Raw genomic sequence first — 16,742 nt, forward strand, 5'->3', positions numbered from 1 at the left:
TTCAGCAAACTGTGAACACTGGTTTTAACTCCGGAGTGGGGAATGGGAGGAAGGGTTGGCTTGGGATGACAAGAACCTCTATTTCTGAAATGCTGGGATTTTTCTTTAAAGCAATGAAAGTGTACTTGTTTATGATCAAAAAATTAGTAAATCGAGAACACTGTTGGTTCCCTTTTGTCTTCAGGATACATCCCAAGCATCATTTGGTACTCACCAACAATGGGCTCTCTCTCATTTCCACCTCTGACAGTGCTGGGTTTCCCCATTCCCAAACATGGCTCACTTTTCCCACCTGCCAGGTCACAGAGCTTGCAGGTCCCCTCCCTCTGCATACTTCACGACCCCACTCCAGTACATCATCGCCGTGGCCCCTTCCGTCTACTCTGCCTAGGTGTTCTCAGGGTTCATTGCAAGACTGACAAGCGCTAAGGGCATTCTGATCCCAAGTGGACTTGATACAAGGAATCAGATGCTGGGCTAGAGGAATGTGAATCGGGGATGACACCGGAACCACTGGATTTAAGAACAGTCTGCTGAGGTTGTCATCCTGGCGTCACCACAATCACTACTGCGTCTCATTACCCACAAAGCTGAAGACCCAGTGTTGGAAGGCTGGTCAAGTCACTAAAACTGGCCAGCATGTCTCCCTAACCCTTCTTACCAGCAGCCAGTAGAGCAGGAAGATGCCTCTACCTCGCTCTGCCTTCCAAACCGACCATTCAGAATCCTAGCGGCAAGGGAGTCTAGTGGTGTTCAGGTTTCTAGCCTCTGCAATGAAAGAAGGAATTAAAAGGATGTAGGATGGAAATTGATAGTACCCAACAGGGATACTGCTGCAAGAAGTAAGAGCAGTAGAGTAGCTGAGTGGTCAAAACTACAAGCCTTGACTATTGGGCCAAGCGGGTTTGGACTCCATGTTAAAAGGTAACAGAAAAACACGAGGTCTGGAGGGAGAAGTGACACAACGAAAGTCTTGTTTCTGGAAAAAGTCTTCCTAAAGATAAAGGGTTGGCCATGATGAAGCTACTGTAGTCCATCAGGGTCAAAGGCAATGTAAAAGCCTGCTAGGGCATCAGAGGAGACAGGGTTGAGAAGGATCTGAGAAACATTAACATATATGTCCATGAATTGAGTTTTCAGGATAGAACTTCAAATTGTCTTCAGAGTCTCACTCCCCTGAAATCCTCTAGTCTGTTTCAGTTCATAGAGACTATAAATTGCCCTAAAGTTATCTATGGGGAACCGACCGTCAACACCGCTTTAAAAAAAATTGTGACAACAGTAATGTTTTAGGAAAATACATAGGAAACAAGGTACTTCAATCTTCTCCTTTCCTCAACAGGTTTATTGCCTTTTAAGAAAATTTTTGTAAAATATAAATACAAAGGCAGAGAATTTACTTACAAAGTTAAAACACAGATTTCAAACATAAACACACAATTCAGAAAATTTTAGTTTTATGTACAATTTCAAGCAACTTCAACATATTATGTTAGTTTTCAGTATTTTACAGGGTACAGAAAAAAATAGCTCAAAGTCTTCTTTAAATAAGAGCATAAAATGTTTAAACATATAAACAATCCGGTTTGATGCGTGAAAACTAATTTCACAGCTTTTAAATTAGGATATAAAAGTTTCATACAATTAGTTGTTGTGTGTGGATATGGTTTGAATTTATATTACACACTACTGGATCACATCCAATAGCATTGACCTGGCCTGAGCAGGTACTCTGTAAACAAAACATAAAGTTACAACGTCGCCAAGTGCCTTCCCCGAATTCAACCCCCCAAACCAACCACACGGTTCTGACCACACTCTCAACAGTTATGGCCTCTGTCGTCGGAGCTTTGTACGAAATTAAGTCAAAGTGTGGAGCTCCTTTTCCTTATTTGTTTTTCTCCTTAAAAAAGAAAAGAAACAATTGTTCCGAGTAAAAACAAACATATCCCAAAGCATGTGTGCATTGAAAAGTAAAGAAACATTATAACAACTTCATAAAAACTGACTTAAAAGTTTAAAAAGAAAAAACATGTTTCTAAGTCCTTCCGACTGGAGTCGTGTCTCTTATATAAAGAAGAGATATTTCATATGTAATAGTGTCCTTTCTTTACAGAAATAGTCGTATTATGACACATATGCACAAGGATTAACACTATGACACACTGTACACGGCGGGCCCCGGCGAGCTCACCAGTAGTCGTCTGAGTCCATGTCGCTGGGGTGGAGCCACTCCATGGATGAGCCCAGCAGAGTCTGAAGCTCGTTCGTGAACTCCACCAGATCTAAGAGCTCCTTACTTTCCGGATTAAAGGACTCCAGGTCTTTGGGGCAAGAGAATAAGAGACTTGCTGACACTTGCCGGTAGAACTCGGCCTCCGCAATGGTGACAATTTCTACATTTGGGAAATTGCAGCGGAATATGCGGGAGGACATTTTCAATTTCTTGAGCGTGTCTGACAGCAACAGCCAGTTCCGAGGCCTGCACCAGAGAAAGGACAGTGGTTTGAGTTTCCGGCAAAATTAGAAGCGCTCCCAACTATGAACTACCCGTCTCCTGGCGGTGAAAGGGCCCGTTACTTCCACTTTGATCACCCCACCCCCACCCCATTTCTCACTGTCCTTAGAAGATCTACTTCTTTTTAAATTTTATTTATTTATTTATTTTTGGCTGCGTTGGGTCTGTTGCTGCGCACGGGCTTTCTCTAGTTGTGGCGAGCGGGCTTCTCACTACGGTGGGTTCTCTTGTTACGGGCTCTGGGCGCACGGGCTTCAGTAGCTGTGGCTCGTGGGCTCTAGAGAGCAGGCTCAGTAGCTGTGGCGCACGGGCTTAGTTGCTCCGCGGCATGTGGGATCTTCCCGGACCAGGGCTCGGACCCGTGTCCCCTGCATTGGCAGGCGGATCCTTAACCACTGCGCCACCAGGGAAGCCCGGAAGATCTACTTCTAGGGGGGGAACTCTGGACTCGTGCGCATGTGTTAAGAGACCATCTAGGGCGGATCAGCCAACTTAGACAAAAGAAGGAGCAGTGTCCCCGAACGAGCCTCGTTGCGGGCCACCCCGGTGCTGCCCTGGCTCTGGTCACAGCTCAGGTCACCCCTCTCCAAGTAAGTGCACCCCGTTCTAGTCACTGGGGAAAACCAGTCTGTATGCCAACCCAAGGGAGATGGCAAACACCTCTTTGATCTCTCCTCCCCTCCGGCCCTCACTTGAGGTCCCCTGGCTTTCCCTTCCTTTCCCACACCTCCAGCCCGCCCCTCAATGCTTCCGGGAGTGAGGCTCCTTCGAGAAGGGAGGTGGTGCAATCCTTCCTGGTACCCTGCCACGCTTTATGACCTCCGTCCCAAATAGAACGTCACCACAAAGGCAGACACGTTCCCAGCCTCAGAGTCCAAGGAGGACGCTACTCCTTAGGCCCCGGGGTCAACACACAGCAGAGCAAGGTCTCCTGACGTGTTCACTCCGAAAGGTTGGTCATGGGGCACAGCGGCCCGACCGTGGGGACAAGACTCGATCTAAGCAAATCTGAAGACACATAAGATCCCAGGTGCCACGTATGGCTTTCTCTAATCTTATACGAGAAGAGGGTACATCCGTATCGTCCCGTGGACCTCACGCGCCTTGGAAGGCCCCTACGGTAGCCGTTTGGGGAGGATCCCTTCCCCAAGAGTTTAGTGACTGAAACTGTGCAATTCCAGTCACTGACTCCCGTGTCCTTTGGGCCCTAGGGGTGTGTTCCAATGAAGGCAGTTTGCTGGGGAGCCCTCCCACCCCCCACACTTTTCTGGAAAAGTTCTACTGCATTATGTGAGGTCGGTGGACACTTGGTGAGGAATTCACTCACCCCCCACCCATCCACCTTCATCTGCTGAAGGGGATTTCTAACTCCTGCCACCCCATAGAGCAGCTGGGCTGGCTCTCCACCACACGCTGGCCACACTCACCCCTGAGCGACGGACACCTGGACGTTGTAACATGGCAAAAGGGGGCTTTCGGAAAATTCAAATTCGAATAGGTCACCATAGGCCTCGTCGCTGTCATCCTGGTCCTCCGGTCCTGGGGGATTTGCTAAAACATCGTAACCACTTTCATCATCTGGTTCTATCCGGGAGGCAAACAAGAGAGAGGTCAGTGAGCTGGAGCACGATTCCAGCTGTTCTCCAAAAAGGACCCTGGAAAAATTATCTCCCGAGTGAGCCCTGCTCACAGCACCACCACCCCCGCAAGCCCTCGCCCGCACCAGAGAGAAACGTTCTGTAACTCGCGCACATCCCGCCCCAATGAAACGAACAAGGCTGCTCACCACACACAGAGCTGCCGTAGAACTCCCAAGAGCCACTGGGGTCATAGTCATCAGGAACCTGCAGGTCGTTTAAATAGTCTGGAGAGAGAGGGGGAGAGAGGGAGAGAGAGAAACAAGATAACGCCTGCTGGCAAGAGGCAAACGCTGCTGGAGTTCGGGGACGTCTCGCGCTGGGGCTGGTGTTGCACAGGCCTCCAGGTATCTGACTGAAACCTACCCACGCGTCCACCCACCTCCCCGAGGGACTGCCCGCCTCAGCACCCCAGCCTGCCAAACAAAAGCTAGCCTGGCTAGCTAGGAGTTTTCCAGCACTCCCTTGCCAAACTCAAAGTATGCATCTCTTCTTTGACAGACTAACGTGAGGCCACTTTTCCCGGTAAAGTGTCACTTAGGGTAAACGGGGGGGGTGGGGCTAGGGGGAAGCCAGGTGAAAGCCTGTGAAGTCACCGTCTAGATGCTTGAACAAGACCGTTTCTTGATCTCCGTCATACCTGTTAAGAACTTCTCCAGAAGTTCGCTGTGGGTCATTTTCATGATGGTTCTACCTGAGTATGTAGCCAAGGTGGGATCAGCACCATAGGAGAGGAGCAAGCGGACAATTTCGAGATGATCATTCTCGACAGCATCGTGGAGAGGCCTAGGAGAGGTGCGGGGGATTACACCTGTGCACGCGACGCGTGCTTCTAGCGACGCAGGGCCAAATCGAGCGTGTGCGGCCAAGCCTTGTAGGCGCGCTATTTCACCGAGGAGGCGAGTATACGGTCACTGCCATTCCACGAAGGGAACGGAGGCACTGTGACTGGCCCGTGACTCTGTTAGTTCGACACATAACGCTTTACGGGACAGGTGAAGGGACTATCTCAGGCCTAATTCTTAAATGCAAATCTCTCTTAATGCACAGTCCAAGAAGGAACTCAGGCCACGATGAGAACGTTTCCAATGAACTTAAATAGTGACAGACTGTAAGAAGATAACTTACGGCGGGGTGGGGGGGAGAATCGCAGCATCACGGAAGCCCATACGACAAGCAATCGTTATACCATTACAAACAAAACGAAAAAAAGTGCAGTTTGTAAAAGAAACTAGGGGCAAAGTGGAACCTCTCCTGAAACCAACTTGGAGATGAGAGATCAACCCTCTCGCCCAGAAGCAGTCGACAGGCAGGGCAAGTCCTCAGGAGGGTACAGAGTCCTCCTGCCTGTGTCCGCTGGGGTCAGGAGCACTGTCCGCAGTCCCATCCAGAAAGAATGCTATTTGGAAACCGTGAACCACCCAATACCTTTCGGTTTTGCTAATTTTATGACTGTCAGGAAAGCACCAGTGCCCTGCCTCGTGGTAGCATCCCAGGCACAACCAGGAAGACGCTCGGGCTGACTCAGACCTGGGCCTCTGGCCACTAAACCGAGGTCAAGGACAGAGTGGGGGCCAGGCCCGGGGATGTGGGTGGACACGGCAGGTCCTATCAAGCCAGTCGCCATTGGACCTGTCTGTACTCCGAGCACTTTCAACTCACGTATATTTTAAATATTGTGATTCAACAGACGCTGGTGGAGAGTCCAGGGTCTTAAAAGATTATTCAGGCAGGCCCAACATTTTCAGGGACTTCTGTCCCTGTAATAACATCGTCACAAAGTTTTAAAGTTCTATGGAAATTTGCCAGAAAGATCTGTCCGATTCCATTCTAGAGGACTCCGCCCTCAGTGTGCTTACATGGCACTCACTCTCCATCTTTCCTTCTGGGGTTCCCCGCACACCCTGAGAACCGCTGCCTACGCCCCAGCAGGGCCAGGCCAAGAGCAAGACCGCCACAGACCTGGTTCCATCCTGGGCACTGCAGTTGACATCGGCGCCATATTCAAGGAGGTGTCGTACAATGTTGAGCCAACCCCTTGCACAAGCCTCATGCAGGGCACAGTAACCCGCGTTGTCGCGGTGGTTCACATCACAAATCTTGTTCTCCAGGCAGTACAAGACCACTTCCTACAGGGAGAGGAGAGGAGATGCCATCAGACCACCATACAGTGAACCTTGCAAGGGTGACCTCTCCATAGGCTGGCGGTGCCCACTTTCAAAGGCATACACCCGTGGGTCCAAAAGCCCACCATGGCGCGGGCAGGCGGCAGGCATCTTGGTGGGGGGCAAGAGTGCGTGCGAAGGGCTTGGAGATGCAGACAGTGTTGTCTAAGGCTCTGCTGCACCAGTGGCCTGGCCATGGGCAAGTTCCCCTTGAACTTCTCCAAGCGTCCACAGGGCTGCTGAGAGGACGCATTCGGAGAGCGTCGAAAGCCCTCAGCCCAGGGGCCGACGTGACCGGTACAGAGGTGTCACGGCTGCTAACATCTTAGACGCCACATCGCCAAGCACAGACCATCCTCACTTGGTGGGTCTGTTCAGTCGGTGGCAGTGGGTGATAACACAAGTTTAGATCAAAGTATGGCCGACCAACGCTTAAAGAGAGCGTAAGTCAGCCAGAGAACATCCCCAGCTTCGAGGAGGGACACCCAGGTCGGCTACATCTTCGCGCCCCCTGTTAAGACCCCAAATCAGAACCTGGGCCTCAGACGCTCTTGTTTGTATGTTAAGTTAAAGAGAAGCTCTCTCTCTCCATCCTCGAGGAATGACACAAAATGCTTCCAATAAGCCCACCCTGTATTTTGCTTCACTCCAGCTTCTCGGGGCAGAATCAGTCTAATATTTTCATATTTACTCCAGTTAATGACAGGAACCTGCTATACCACAGGCTGCAACCTCCACATTTTAAGAATCAAATAAAACGTTCACCCTCCCCCGCTCCGAAGGTGTTCTGTGTCAACGCTGTGCATCAGAATCACTGTTCTTAATTTTATTTCTTTGGCTTGTTAAAATATTAATATGAGCCACTCCCAGTAAGCAGAGCAGTAATTTATTCAATGTTTTATCACCTTAAGAAAGTTTTCAAACACGTCGAAAACGTCTGCCACCAGAAAATACGTTATACTGTTTATACTGGTTAAGTCATGCCCAGCAGAGAGCTGTCAGGTCCTGAGCTGGGAGTAGGCAGAACTTGCATGTGGCCCAACACATGGTCGGCTGGGTAAGGGGGGATGGGATGGGGTCAGAGCAGGCCTCCTTGTGACATCTCTCAGGCAACTCATCTGTTAAACCTAAAACGGGGGTCATTCTAGCCGCCCGTAAGTGCGAGATGGGTTCTGTGAAACCTTTTATGCCCTTTGGAGGACACGCCAATCAAAGGTGGCCACTCACTTGGGAGCGAACCAGAATGTTCCATTTGCTCACCACGTGAACCTAATGGGGCATGCTGGTAAACCTGGCCATTGGTGCCCTGTTACTTCAGGTCACTGCGGCAGCTCCCTTCCAAAACAAGAGGAGGAAGAGAAAAGGCACGCCCACGAATGCGTTTCTCCGCTCAGATCCCAACCTGCCGTAAAGCCCACAATCCTCTGGGCTCCCAGGCCACCTGCCCCGAGCCCTGGTATCCAGGATACCGCATGAAGCTGCTGCTCTTTCAACAGGCCCTCACCAGCCAGACTTGAGTGGACGGCTGCAAGCTAACGAGTTGTGTGCCCCAGCCAGGGAGAGGCCCTGTCACGTGGCTCTGGGATCAGGTCTGAACGCCACCAACTGCTGTGCACAGATCAATTTACTCAACCCTGGGTTTATTTGCTGTGACAATCATGGCCTTCACCTGGAAACCTTCATCACTGCTAGGGCCGATTCAAGGGTACCTAGAAACGAAAGGCCGTCCAAGCTGATGGGTAAGTCAACTCTCTTCTCCTCCTGGAAGATGGCAGCAAAGGCAGCAGTAGCCCCACGGCCAGGTCAGACTTTTTGCCACGGGCTGTCCTAACTCAACCACGTTGATACCACGTCTTCTGTCACCCACGGGAACCCAGGAGATATCAGGAAAGGAAGGTAGTACTATCCTCCTCATTCAACACTTGGAAACTGAGGCCCAGAGATATTAAACCCCAAGTTCAATTAACGTGAACTACTAGACCTGTAACTCAGGTCTTTGGTACCTGGTCAGCTGGGAAGATTCAAAAGGCCCAAGCGGGCCCCAGTTAGAGGGATGCAATCCAGCTGTGACGAGCATCCCACAGGCCTTCTCTGTTGGGGGTCAAGTGGGCTAACTACACTCTCCTAGCTAGGAGGGTGATGGCGTCTAAATGGATGGCAACCGTCGTCACCAACAGTTTCTCTAACTGAAAGGTGAAGAGGTGGGGCGAGTCTGTCTACGCAACACATTTCTTGGTTTATTTTCTCCGCTAGAAATAAACGGGAGTGTTTGAAGGGCAACCCACCCATTCCCAAGCAAAATCAAACTGCTTTTGTTGGACAACCGTCTGTTAAGCGGCTATAAGCCGAATGCCATTACCCGCAAAATGTAACCATAAAGGCCATAAACCCGACGTTGTTAATTAATTAAATGCCTCATTAACTTTTTAAAAAACATGATTTATTCAATTCATAGAAAATTTAACCATCACCGCTAAAGGCACAAGCACGTGGTCGCACACTGGCGTTTTAGCCTAAGAAACAGAAGCCTTTTTCCCGGGAGGGAAAGGTTTGAGGTCTTTGGCCACGCAAGTGATCTATTGAACGCGGATCTGAAGCCAGAGTGTGTTTCTAGACTTCCAAACCGGATTATCACGACATAAAGCTCAGACAGCCTTTATACCGCACATGGTATCTTCGGCTAAGCAGAAGAAAACAACCAAGAATGCTGAAGACAAAACTTCAGGAAAACCCTCCCGAACCGCCCCCTTATCTGGTTAAGCAAACTGTCCTTCAATTTTAAAAGGTTTAAGTTGCCCCATCTCCCAACTGGGCCATCATCCCAACATTTAAAATTCTGCCCAGAGAAATCCCAGAAAGTTGGATTCAAAGTTGAAAGCGTTCATCTACTTGTCACAATGTTCAGCATCAAAACTGGTGATCTGTATAATCTACATATCGAAATTTACATTTGAAGAAAAAACCAAATCCGACCATAAACATTCCCGAGGCTTCCTGTGCGATCAAAGGCCAGGTAGCCTGAAAAAGTATGGATCAAGTGCCCCTTGGTCCAGGCCTCAGACCCACCAAACCGAAATGGAAACTGTCTTAGAGGACCAACGAGGGTCTTCTGAGGTCTCTGGTCCCAAAGGGAGACTGCTGGAAATGATGCCAAGTTCACAGGTGGGGCTAGAAGCCCCGCCCTCCACGGCGTGTGCAGGAGCACCCCGCCCCCCCATCTCTAGCATTTGCTGGAAGCGGGAATCTATTTTCTCAACCCTAACCCAAAAGTTGGGGTTAGGGGGCTCCCCCCCCACCTCCAGCGTTTGCTGGAAGCAAGGAGTCTATTTTCTCAACCACGGGGGGTCTAGCTCAGCACTGTGTGCGACGTCTGTCTGTTCTGTCCTCCTAGGCGCTGCTGCTCCCGGCTCTTGGGAAACCAACTGCGCGCTCCTTGGACTTCACCTCCAAGTAACCGTGCTAACTACCAGGAAGTGCTCTCTAGCTAGCGGAGAGGTCTCCAAGAGACGTGTAGATATAAACAACAGCACATTCAACCAACGACCAAAAAAACCCCCCCAAACTAAGCATAGCCCTAGAGCTTCCAACTTCCCGCCCACAGTCATGCCTTAGGGCCAAGGCAGGCTCACCTCGAAGGGCTCACGGCACTATGGACGGTGGCGGGGGCGGGGGGGGGGGCGGGAGACGGGGAACAGGGGCACAGAGCTGGCTGAGGGTGTGGGCGCCAGGGCTCCGGGCCAGCCTGGGTCCTGCCGCCCCAGTGCTCGTCCACACCTCCACCCTCAGCCTGCTGAGCCGCATTTTACTGTCACCATTCAACTCCCAGAGGGCTGATGCCAGCACAAAAAAATGCCTTTGCCCTGTGGGCTGTTACATCACGATTCCTACTGACAAGTATGGTGGGGGAACTGCACAGGGCAGAGGGAGTAATCTGTCTCACAGAGGTTTTGAACTGTAAAAAGGGCAACTCCAATGTGAGCCAGTCTTGGCGAGAAGCGTGGTGGGAAGTGGTGGGCTGTGCAGTACTGCTGGATTGCTACCTGTACGGGCATCAGCTAACCCCTCTGGGGCTCAGTTTCCTCATCCGAGAGTGGGCTAGTACTCGTTACTCCCACGTGAAGATGTTAAAAGGGTGAAAGGAGTTACTACAGATCACACGGGCTTAGAAAGATATCAGCTATCTTTCTGTCTACGTTGCTCTAGCAATAGAGACTATCACTGTCATCAGCCGTGCTGGGTTGGGATACAGCGGTGTGGACAGGGAGTTCTGTGCAAGGCTCAACAACCCCCCCCCCCCCGCCCATCAGCCCTCGGCTCCTGTGCCCTCCCAGAAAGAGACTGCTCAGGTCTGCCCCACTCCCACCCCTACTCTGCACAGACACTTCCCACCCGCTACCCCACAGGGGCATCACCCCGCCCCAAACAGCACAAGTAACCCAATAGAGCTAATAACTACTCTCTCTCTTGCTATTCGGGATCCAAAAGGGCTCATTAAAATTCCCCTGGTCGCCAAGCCCTGGGTTAGGTCAGATTTTATATCAGAGATAAGTGAGCCGGACTGGCCGAAGCAGCCTACCTGCCTGAACGTGAACGGAACATCAAAGAGGCCTGCCTTTCTTTTCACACCACGACTGAACAAGCCACCGAAGAGTTGGCAGTGTGAGCGCGGGGGCCAACACAAACGTTCCGCTGGAACGCCCAGCCCAGCCCGCCACGTGGCTCTGAGACCCGCCCCCCATCCCCAGCCAGTGCGTCTCCCACCCAAGGAGCAGCAGCCGGCGGATCCTGAATCCGGGGCACCCACAAGGACGCTCACCTCGTAGCCAAGCCGGGCGGCCCGCTGTAGGAGGGTCTCGCCCGCGTTCTTATTGACGATGAGTCTCCGCGCTTCCGGTGGCATTGGGCGGGACTGGGTGGTCTCTGGAGGGGAGCTCGAGCATGTCAGCTGCGAGGCCTGGGAAGGTGGTAACAGTTGCTGCAAGCGGTCCAAGGGCTTCTGGTCCTGCTTGGCCGGCGAAAGATCATAGTCGGAACTGGGCTCAGGCCGCTTTCGAAATCTCCGGACGGTCACCTATCACGAAACCACACAGCGCACACATTTCAGGCTGTCCTTCCACCACCCGCCTGGTTCCCCTCCTCCCTGAGTTACAAACCTGAGTGGAGGAAAGCACTTTTCCTCCTCTCTGTCTGGGGGAGGCGGGGTGGGAGGAAGGGGTTGCATTTTTACTAGCTGGAAACTTCACCACCACCCAGGAGACAGGTCCCCTAGGAAGGGGCAGTGACGTTCTTGGGGGAGGGGTTCAGGAAAAGGAAAGCTTTGTCCCCAGAAGCAGAGAAGTAGGCAGGCGGGCTGTGCTCGCACGGGCCCGGGGGGCGGGGGAGAGCCGGGGGCAAGAGGTACCTTGCCATCGGCATTGTCCACGTAGTAGTCCCCTGGCAGCGGCAAGCCCCGCCTGGGCTCCTGAGGGATCAGATGCTTGGTTTTGCACAGTCGCTTCCCGGATGGCTTCTCGCTGTTGTCGGTGTATTTCTGCAGCAGGGACGTGGCCTGGCAGTCCTCTTCGACGTCCATGCACACCACATCTGTCTTCTGGCTTTCTTTAACTTGGTCATGTTTGGTAGGCAGTCCTGAGGCTGGCGTGCAGCCTGGCTGAGTCTGCTTTCGGCCGCTTGCATTGGTGGATGAAAGGCCCTTCACGGGCGGAGAGCCGGAGAACACAGGCAAGGCTGAATCCACAGGGGGGGAGGGCGGGAGGCAGGGGGAGAAGAAGCGGGCGTTACACAGTTGTAGCCAGTGAGGAAAGAAAAGCCCATTGTTAGCACTGATCATTGGAGCGGCTTCAGTTTTTAAAGATACACCAATTATGTTTCCAAAGCATTAATATTTTAATTATCCCACATTCAGCCGGCAAATAGCTTAACCCACGAAACGCCAAATGGCAAGGTGCTTCAAAGGGCCGCAAGAGAGGGCAGAAGCCAGCCCTTCGTGCGCTCCCGTCCCCACCCGTGGGGGGCCTGGGTGCTCGGGACAGGGCGACTGGGGACAGCCTGAGGCTGGAAAGAGGACGCCGACAAGCGCCCGGGGTCACCCAAGACTTCCCTTCCTGCCCAGCCGCGGGCTGGGTAATGAGGAAGCCGAGCTCCCGCCTCACTGTACATTCCATAAGGAAGTGCGCAGGCTGAAAGGACCTCATGAAGAGAACTCCCCGCTCGCCACACGCTACTCTTGTCAACTTGGATGGCGCTCAGGTCCCCTCCAGGGCCGTTTCCCACAGAGGGCGGGTGATCCACCCTCCAGGAGCGCCCCCCGCCCCGTGCGTACCTTGTTCATTGCCAGTGTGTTTAACTGACTCCTCCAACCAGCTTCTGTTGCTTTTGGCCTCTGCCCTTTTCCTGCCAGGTTTCTCTTCGGAGATGCTATTGCCCTGGGGGGTGACCGCAGGCTGAACCGCCTGGGTCACTTCCTTCCTGCCCTGCCGGCCAGGTTTGCTCTCTGCTGCCGACACCTGCTGCTCCCACCGTTCTCTAAGGTGCAGCAAGTGGCGTTGCTTTTTGGGATGGAGCCCTGTTAATTCAATGCACACCTTCAGCTTGGTCAGCTCACTACAATGTGGCTCTTCTAAGTGGTTAGAGGAACTGTTTGTCATTTCCCTCTCAGGCCAGTCATCTAATGGAGAAATAACTACAAATTAATGAAGAAGCCCCCCGGGGGGTGGGGGGGAACAAACTGTCTTACACATCACTAAGAGGGGTGGGGGAGGGGAGGGGGTGTGGTCACTGTGTTGGCTGGAACTTGTCACCAAGTCTCGGGAGGGGACCTACTTGCCTTTGGCCATCTTTGGGCTCCAGCCCCGGCACCTGGCTTTGGGGGGGTGGGGGGTGGGGGTGGGGTGGGGTGGGGGGGGTGGGGAGGTGTGAGTGGCTCCCCCAGGGCTCCGGGGTGGGACTGGAACTTTCCACTGCTCCGCTCCAGGACTTCCGCGGGGTGCCCTGCGGGCCCGAAGCCAAACCGAGCTCACCTTTGGAGACCCGTCTCCGCTTGGCTTTCAGCAGAGAGTCCTCCGGGAGCTCTTCCACAGTGGTCTCGGTGTGGTTGCTGTCGCCAGAGACCTTGCGCTTTCTGTCCAGCCGGAGGGTGGGGCTGCGTGGCACGTCCGGGGCCGCCTGGTCGGCGGGGGGCTCGCTGGCAGGCTCCGTGTCCATGAAGTACTTCTCCCTGGGAAGATCTCTGTCCTCTGGGGCTTCGAAGGGGTCGTGTTTGTTTCCAGCACTATACTCGCCTAGGGGAGAGGAGACAACCCGGAAAGGAGGGAACAAAGGTCACCAGGAGCAGGCAGGACCCCCATGCCCAAGGCAATCTGCTACCAACAGACCCTCCTTTGGAGGCCAGGGGCCTCGCACGCAGGAAGCACAAAACCCTCAGAAAGACAATGTCCCAAAGGAAGGGCAGCTGAACACAACCAGCAAAGAAAGCAGAAAATGAGGCGTGTAGCCCACTCACAATTTCCCTTCCTCCGGTTCATAGCCGGAGCAGTAGTGATTCAAGGAGAGGCGCCTAGATGACCCTTCTATAGGCACGTGAGATGTTAACTCCCTAACTGCCTAACTCTCCAAGGTGGCTTACTCTTCAACTGAGGGTGAGTGACCTCACAGTAAGATCCAACCAATCCAGGGCAGAGCTACAAATTACTATGGAAACAGCTGCTGAGGTCATTACCTTCTAATAAACAGAAAAGGCTGATGTCATAAAGAGACCAAATGTCCCCCAAATGTCGGCTACACAGAGATAGCACCAATGTTCACTTGGGTCAGCAGGGGCAAAGGTGAAGAAAGAGGGTAAGGAAAGAATGGTGGGAGGCTGGGAAGCTGGGGAGACCAAGGGAAGAGGGGCCTGGCAAAGCTAAGGGAAAGGCTTCCTGGTGCACACACAAGGGTCAGGGGCAATTTCAAAGAACTCAACCAGATTGCTACAAGTCCATCTGTCCTCTTTCCACACCCGTGGGGGGAAAAGCATTTCACTGCCATCAAGGGGCTGCTCCTACTTCCTGTCTCGGAAGAAGGCCCTCAGTGACACTAGGCACACCCACAGGGACACCCGCCACCCCACCTGGTACTTCTCCACGCCTTCCTTCCCAGGCAACAAGCATCTAAGGACATTTCAAAGACACGACTCCAACCCCCTTCATGGGAGGGGGGCGGGGGCGAAACTGCTCACACCCCAGCTCCGCCCCCTCTGCTCAACCTAGCATCCACTTGGGGCTTTTCCTCCAATGACCCCAGCCTAACATCACTCCTCACTTTTGCTCTAGCCAAAGAAACAGTTCAACCGCTCTGCTAGTCACACTGTTTCTAACACACAAATAATGCCATAACGATCACTGTGATGTTAACGAGTTCCCCGAAGATGAGCCTGTCCGTCACCGGCCGGCCGGGGGTGGGGGTGGGGGTATGAGTTTGGTATTTCGTTAACACCTGAGCTAAGCTCCCACAGCCCCGTTTTCCTAGATGAAATCATGGACACACCCCTCACATGCTGCTAGCATTCCTCCTCCTCTCCCTAGACCACTTCAAGTATCACTCCCACTTCTGCCCAGCCGGCTGGTCCCCTCATCAGCCTCTCTTGGGGGCCATTCCCAGCATTTAGCGGCAGTCAGTTGTGGGAATGAACCTCACCCTGGCCTTGGCTAGCCTGACCTGTGTTCTCAATGGTGGAACCCACTTTTCTCCAAGGGTATCCCAAGGTGGGACAGATCCCTATCTACTCTTGCCGGAATGGTGGAATCACCCCAACCGCGAGGGTCTCCTGTCATGGCAGCAGGAGAAACCCCAAACTCCTGACCTGTGCTTACGGGTGATGCAGCCCACGCTACCGCAGGCCCGGTGAAGAGGGTGCGCTGCAACTCTCACTCCGGCTGCTCTTGTAAAGTGGGAATGTTACTGCTAGCCTCCTCCCAGGGCTGGGCTTCATAATCACGGGCCGGGCTCAGCACAGAGAAAGGCTGGAAAGATCCCTTTAACCGAAAGACGCCAAGACCGCCAGACCAGCCTGAATTTCAGGCCTGAAATGTATGAAGTTTTAAGAGGTGAGCCCTCCTGGTTACACCATTGGACTTCTCTGGTCCAGTCGGCCTTCCCTAAGAGCTCCGTGGGAGGGGATCCATGGAGGAAGGTAAGGGCTGCCTTAAGAACCCCCCGTGTCCAATTTTAAAGTTTCTTTTTCCAAACTAGGTCCATCCACCCTTCCCCCATCCCCGGAGCCTTTTAGGGCAAAGACCTCAATTCCCCTCAGCTAAGGTCCCCCCAAGACCTTACGCTAGTGTGACCTTACGCAGGCCAGTAATAACCCTGAAGGACACCCACCCCGACTGCCCAAGATACCCATGGCCACCAGCTACGGGGGAGAGGCTCCGTGGCACTTGGAGCTTCTCAACGACTGTTCTAACCACGACCCACAGGAGGAGTACCCTTGAGGGCAAAGGAGATGGGGAGATAAATAGATACACGGGGACCCTAACCATCAGGCTTTGCCATCACTGCTACTTTTGGCCCTTCTAAAAGCGGGAAGCCATGTGCCCTTGGTCACCCAGTCTAAGCAAGATGTGAACGTGGCTGTATTGTTTGAGGTTTCATGCTTGCTCCCTGCAGCATGGTCGTATGACTCACAGCACATAGATCCCAAATTCATTATGGTTGTACCATAGCATCACCTCACAGAAGCATCACCATAGCAACATATACAAGTCACCGTGGCAACAGAGCGCCCTCACCACTGTTGAGCCATGCCCAGTGAGGCCTAAACAAGGTGAGAGGGTTCTGAGTTGTTGGAAGGCTCCCCAGGATTAAAACCCCCTTCTCTGTAGCTTAACTATAGCACCTCCAGTAAGGGCTAACCTTGTTAAAACTTACACCCTCTACAGAAGGAGTGCAGGCGATCTCTGTTCCAAAGTAGTTTACAAACGTGCAGGTGCTCAGCTGGAAGAGAAGTTCCCCGAGCAAAGAAGTTTCATGAAGCCCCTTGACCAAGTCTTCCTCCGGCTCCTGGCCAGGCATTGCCACCGAGCAGGTCCTAGGCCTGTCCCAGCCAAGTGGTTGGCAAGGGAGATGGTTACTCCAAGTTTGAGAAGGAAGGGACCAACGCCTCCTTGCCCCGCCCCATCTTCAAATGCCACTGAGGGTTCCTAGTGATGAACTTCCAAGTCTGAGGAACCTCCAAACTCATTTGGTGAACTTCCAAAATAAAAATTTAACTCAGCCACCCATGCAATCATAAAGAATAAATGAATATCTCAGCCACTGTGTTTTTCAGTTAATTCGTTTTTTAAACAAGCCCCTAGCAACAAGATGCACCCACACCGGGACAACCAGGGCCGCGCAGACAGCACCCACCATCGTAGAAGCTCCTGGTCCCTCCACGGATAGGGG

At 52.7% G+C, this 16,742-nt stretch overlaps 1 protein-coding gene across 3 annotated transcripts in view; it reads right to left on the minus strand.

Moving 5' to 3' along the window:
• Positions 1 to 1,401: 1,401 nt before the first annotated feature.
• BCOR (BCL6 corepressor) overlaps positions 1,402 to 16,742 on the minus strand; it is a 43,993-nt gene continuing 28,652 nt past the window's right edge. For all 3 annotated transcript variants that reach the window (XM_079911116.1, XM_079911117.1, XM_079911118.1), the window contains exons 7-15: positions 13,340 to 13,600; positions 12,643 to 12,885; positions 11,722 to 12,047; positions 11,137 to 11,391; positions 6,118 to 6,284; positions 4,796 to 4,941; positions 4,305 to 4,382; positions 3,946 to 4,102; positions 1,402 to 2,482 (exon numbers count right to left, since the gene is read on the minus strand). In XM_079911116.1, coding sequence (XP_079767242.1) covers positions 2,191 to 2,482; positions 3,946 to 4,102; positions 4,305 to 4,382; positions 4,796 to 4,941; positions 6,118 to 6,284; positions 11,137 to 11,391; positions 11,722 to 12,047; positions 12,643 to 12,885; positions 13,340 to 13,600 — 1,925 coding nt within the window. In that variant the 3' untranslated portion in view covers positions 1,402 to 2,190. The remainder of the gene's footprint in view (positions 2,483 to 3,945; positions 4,103 to 4,304; positions 4,383 to 4,795; positions 4,942 to 6,117; positions 6,285 to 11,136; positions 11,392 to 11,721; positions 12,048 to 12,642; positions 12,886 to 13,339; positions 13,601 to 16,742) is intronic.

Source organism: Stenella coeruleoalba, assembly GCF_951394435.1.
Source record: "Stenella coeruleoalba genome assembly, chromosome: X".
NCBI classification, from domain to species: domain Eukaryota; kingdom Metazoa; phylum Chordata; class Mammalia; order Artiodactyla; family Delphinidae; genus Stenella; species Stenella coeruleoalba.